Source organism: Lactuca virosa, chromosome 5 (assembly GCF_052849685.1).
Source record: "Lactuca virosa cultivar CGN04683 chromosome 5, Lactuca_virosa_CGN04683_v6, whole genome shotgun sequence".
NCBI classification, from domain to species: Eukaryota; Viridiplantae; Streptophyta; class Magnoliopsida; order Asterales; family Asteraceae; genus Lactuca; species Lactuca virosa.
Window position 1 is genome coordinate 370705333 of NC_136430.1, and position 5305 is coordinate 370710637.

Below are 5305 nucleotides of genomic sequence, written 5' to 3' on the forward strand. Positions count from 1 at the left end.
CCACAACATCGCCTGGACTCGTAAATCATAATAAGGGTTAGACTATCATTGCATGAATACGCAGCCACAACATCGCCTGGACTCGTAATTCATAACAAGGGTTAGACTATCATCGCATGAATACGCAGCCACAACATCGCCTGGACTCCTAAATCATCACCTATCTATCATCACCTAATTATCATCACCATTATATCCTCACCTATCTCTTATCACATTATTTCATCACACACCAACTATTTCATCTACCCATGTTCTACCCAACATATTTGTAGATATAAATTACATATACAGTTTAAAACTATTTAAAAACTCGTATAAAACATTCATTCAGCATCCATCTCAAGTAAACAAACAAAGTATAAACACATAGCACGTATTTCATAGCAAATACTTCATATCTATGTGTTAGAAGAAAGTAACTACACACTCACTTGATCAGAAGATGATCGGGCAGCACTACGGCTCTAAGAGTAGTATTTCTTCGGTGAAACTAGAAGATCTTCACACACCGGGCTTCTCGCAGGCAGAGCTTCGGCTCGAAAACTCTTTTCTTCTCGGGATCTTCGGCTTCGGGACTTGCTTCGGGTCTCGGGATGATACCGGGGCTTCGGGGGGGTTAAAATAGGGCTTAGAGAGGGTATCGGGAGTGGGAGAGAAGAGATAGAGCAACCAAAATCGGCTGACCCTCGATTTCCATTTATAGGGTCATTTTTCAGCTCTCACGTCGTGAATTTTAAGTTCTCAAGTCGTGAATTCAATAGTCATCAGGTGCGTCATCGCCACTTGCGTTTGTCAGGCTCCAGAAGTCATAACTACTGAGTTCACGTCGTGAACACTGTATTCACGTCGTGAACTCTGACAGTTTTGGGGTTTCGCGCCCCGAACTTCAGAAATTCACAACTTTCGCATACGAACTCCGTTTTCGACGTTCTTTATATTCACGCGTAGGTGAGATTATACTCTACAACTCTCGTTTAGACTACGTTGGCTAATTTTGAATTTAATTTTAATATATTATTAATATATTATTTTTAGTAGGCCGGGACAGGAAAACTCCGTTCGAAATTCATAACTCCTTCATCTGAACTCCGTTTTCGTCTGTCTTTTTACCGTTAGACTACTAACGATGAGATCTTCAATTCTCATTTAGATTGTTTCGGCTAAATATCGCTCGATCTCATATTCGAACTTCGGGTTGTACACTGCTAAGCCGAAATTTCGAAAAATCATAACTTCCTCATACGAAGTCAGATTTAGACGTTCTTTTTATGCACGCTCTCGGTTTAATGTATTCTACGACTTTCATTTAGATCGCTAAGGCCAAATATCGCTCTAACGTAAATTCACTATTTACGTCGCGCTGTGTCGTGCCGGTTCTGTCGCAAAACTTCGACAGGTCATAACTTCTTCGTTATAACTCGGATTTCGGCGTTCTTTATATGTACGGAATCCTTGTAACATATACTACAACTTAGTTAAGATTACTCCTAAATAATCTTCCATCAAAAAGTCATTTTTGATGCTTATCGTCTCTAAATTGACTAGCCCAGATCTACGGGCGTTACACCTTCACCAGAGCAACTTGACTGAATGATTAGTGGAGAGAGAGGATAATATGGTTTATTAGTATATTATAAGAATAATATATTAAAAGAGAAATCATATTAATTAATTAATATTGGTCAATAATTAATTAAGAATTAATTTTGTGATCAAAAGATATTAATTGAACTTAGGGGACTGGAATTGCAATTATAAGATAATTGGATTTTAGGCTGTGGATCCCTATGGATCAAGGGGTGGACGAAATTGGGGTGGATGCCCACCTTGAATTCGTCCAAGGCCTTATTCCAGAAGGTTCTTTGGACTGCTTAAGGCCTAAGCTATCCAATTAGGGTTTTGAATGAGACCCTAGCAACACACCTATAAAAGGAACCCTAGGGCATCCAAAATCGGCTACCAGTGAAACCCTAGAGTTCTTAGAGCCGATTTTGTGCCTCCATCTCCTCTCTCCAAGATCATTCTTCTTGCTTTGGTGTTTGTGAGCCATAAGAGGTATTACATTTGTGATACTAAGCTCTTGAAGATTGAAGATTCTTGCTACTCTTGAAAGGTATTCATCTAAACCTATTTTGTTATAGATTTCGTTTTTAGTATGCTAGAATTAGGGTTTATAAGCTTTGGATGATTTAGAGAAACCTAGATCCAAAGCTTTAGGGTTTTGCACGTGCACCATAGGATTGATGATTTGCTTAAAACACATCACTCATTTGAAGGGGGTTTTAAGGAAACCATATTGCATGCAGTAGCTATGGATGGGAACAACCAGATAGTGCCCCTTGCGCACGGAATATGCAAAAAAGAGAGTGGTCTTACTTGGACATGGTTTCTTGAAAAGCTGTATGAATGCGTTGGTGATTGTCAAGATTTGACCTTTGTAACTGATAGGGCCGATGCAATTCGGGTTAGTATTGAAAATGTTTTCCCAAACGCTCATGATGGCGTGTGTGCTTTCCATCTACTAGGAAACATTGTACACCGGTTTGGGAAAAATGATAAAACAAAAGTCTTGTTTTAGAGGCTTGTGAGAGCTTACAAAAGAAATGTATTTGAAGATTTGTGGTATAGATTTAGTTCTACTAGGCCGCAAGTAGCATCGTACCTAAGTGAAATTCCACGTGCTAAATGGACTAGAGCATATTCTCCGTCGAAACGGTACAATTACATGACCTCCAACAGTGCAGAGTCCATGAATGCTTTATCTGTAGATGCAAGAAAGATACCTATAATACCCATTCTTGATTTCTTCCGTCGTCTTTCACAGGAATGGTGTAACAAGCGTCGTATCGATGGAGGTATGACTTTAATTTGGACTTTAATTATGTCGAATAATAAGTTAATTATATATATCTTCTTTACAAGGAAACGTTCAATAGTGCTAACGGAGTGGGCTGAAAAAGTATTTAGCAAAAATGAAGAGCGTACGACAGGATGGTCCGTTTCAGGTGTTACAGATGCAATATATCAAGTGCATGATTTCAAACATGGTGGCATAGTTGATCTGAGGCAAGAGACTTGTACATGCAAATATTGGGAAGGAACTGGTTTGCCTTGTGGTCATGTCATAATGGATTTGTAACATCCCAAAATACGAGCCAAAAAAAAAATTTATTTTTGAAACATATACTTAGCAAACATTAGAAATAAAACATTCACTGATCATATCATTTCATAAAAATGTCGCGTGTCTGGAAACCATTTTATAAAAACATAATAATGTCAGAGTGCAAATCCCAGAATAACTCATGATGCGGAAATCAATGTGTGTGTATGATGTGCCGCTACCGCGCCAGCTCTTTCCCCTTCGACGAAGAGGTACCTGAAAACAAAACTATAAACTGTAAGCACAAAGCTTAGTGAGCTCCCTCATCGTACCACATACCATACAGTTACATAACATACATATATTGTCCGGCATATCTGGGTGCCCGACCTACCCCTTCGGTCCTCTCGACCGGATGTTGTCTAGCATATATGGGAGCTGGCCTCCCCTTCGGTCCTCTCGACCGGGTACTGACTAGTATATCTGGGTGCTGGTCTCCCCTTCGGTCCTCTCGACCGGGTACTGACTAGCATATTTGGGTGCTGGTCTCCCCTTCGGTCCTCTCGACCGGGTACTGGGGACTATTTCACCCCCTTACTACTACCACATAACACATTTATCACATAATCTATCTAGCATGTCTGGGCACGACCGCCCCTTCGACCCTATCGCCCGGTAATCTGGGGACTATCTCCCCCTACCGTCACTAGTACATAGCGTCATATCATTTTAGCACATAACATATCACAGGTAGTAACAACCCTAGATGAATATCACAGAGACAATCATCTATCATGCAACTCCTACTGGTGGGCCGGCATTGTGGCCGTAGACCCACCGCTACTGGAAGGTAACTCACCTCGTACAAGTGGCTGCTGATAATCTGTGCGGGAAACCTCCGTCCGCTGCTGCTGCTGCTCCGGAAATCCTCCGGCTACAAACCCCATAAACACTCAGTTAGAAACTGATCTCTATACTTAGGGTAAAATGACCATTTACCCCCAACCAAGTCAAGTCAAAGTCAAAGTCAAAGTCAACTTCCAGTTGACCCGACTCGCTGAGTTGGGCCGTCAACTCGCCGAGTCCCTCACTCTCTACTCGTCCTCATCCGTGACCCTACTCGTCGAGTTGGGCCGTCAACTCGACGAGTTCTTCTCTCATTCGAACGCCCCATGAAAACTCATCCGACTCGCCGAGTTGATGAACAACTCGTTGAGTTGTCCTTTATCTGATGAACCAGATATGTCCTCAACTCGCCGAGTTGATGAACAACTCGCCGAGTTCTAAGGAGATTGCCTTGGACTCGCCGAGTCTGTTCATGCACTCGCCGAGTCCCATGAACTTCCAGCACAATGGCTTAGTCCAGAACGTTGGGTCACTCCCTGGGACCCCCTTAAAACCTTTCCACACTCAACTGGGTTCTTTTGACCCTCAACAGAAAGGGCAAAACCCTTAGACTCGCCGAGTTCAATAGTGGACTCGCCGAGTTGGTCACGTCCATACCCTAAATCTTTGCTTTCTGATGTACATCCTTTGATCAAAAGATAGATCCAAGCTTCTACAATCAATCTAACACGTAAAGTTACAACCTTTACGTGCTTGCATGGGACTTTGAGCTCAAAAGGACATAAAACAAGCTCATATGGCACATGGAACCTTTCATGGGTGCAAAAGCAACCCAAATCTGCCTAGTGACTCTCTGAATGATGTCATTCAGAAGCTCAAACCCCCAACCACGTTTGCAAACATGGTTGGCTACCAAAATGGCTCATAAAAGCCCTAAATCTTCCCAAAGAGGGATCTAACAAATGAAAGAGCAAGGTATAGACTTTATACCTTTTGAAGACTGCAAATGATGCTCACAACTGAATCCCTCTAGCCTCCTCTTGATCCTTCAAGCTTTTCCTTCTTCCTTGAACCACAAAATCACCAAGATCACTCTAAATGCCTTAAAACTCTTCAATAACGGCTAGGGTTTGCTATGGGGGGTCTTCTGGGAGTAAATGGGACGAAGGAGGCCGAGTTAAGGTGTTTAAATAGGGTGCACACCCCTGGATTAGGGTTTTTGTCCAAACAGGGTCTACTCGCCGAGTCCGGGGACCCGACTCGCCGAGTACATCACTTAAACCCCGCGTCCCATCCCGCTTCTACTCGGCGAGTTGGTCCTTCAACTCGCCGAGTCCAAGACCCAAAATGCTA

General features: G+C 42.5%; 1 protein-coding gene across 1 annotated transcript; it reads left to right on the plus strand.

Annotated features, from left to right (window-relative positions):
• Positions 1 to 2314: 2314 nt before the first annotated feature.
• On the plus strand, positions 2315 to 3142 carry LOC145113627 (uncharacterized). The gene is made up of 3 exons (XM_079049701.1): positions 2315 to 2467; positions 2582 to 2858; positions 2940 to 3142. The coding sequence occupies exons 1-3, from the start codon at positions 2315 to 2317 to the stop codon at positions 3140 to 3142; spliced, it is 633 nt and encodes a 210-aa protein (XP_078905827.1).
• The last annotated feature ends 2163 nt before the right edge of the window (positions 3143 to 5305 follow it).

Excerpts from the sequence above, each read along its gene's own strand:
- LOC145113627 (XM_079049701.1), top strand. The coding sequence starts at position 2,315 with ATGGATGGGAACAACCAGATAGTGCCCCTTGCGCACGGAATATGCAAA. Across the intron at positions 2,468-2,581 it reads ATAGGGCCGATGCAATTCGG|AGGCTTGTGAGAGCTTACAA; the intron begins GTTAGTATTGAA and ends GTCTTGTTTTAG. Across the intron at positions 2,859-2,939 it reads CAAGCGTCGTATCGATGGAG|TGCTAACGGAGTGGGCTGAA; the intron begins GTATGACTTTAA and ends AACGTTCAATAG.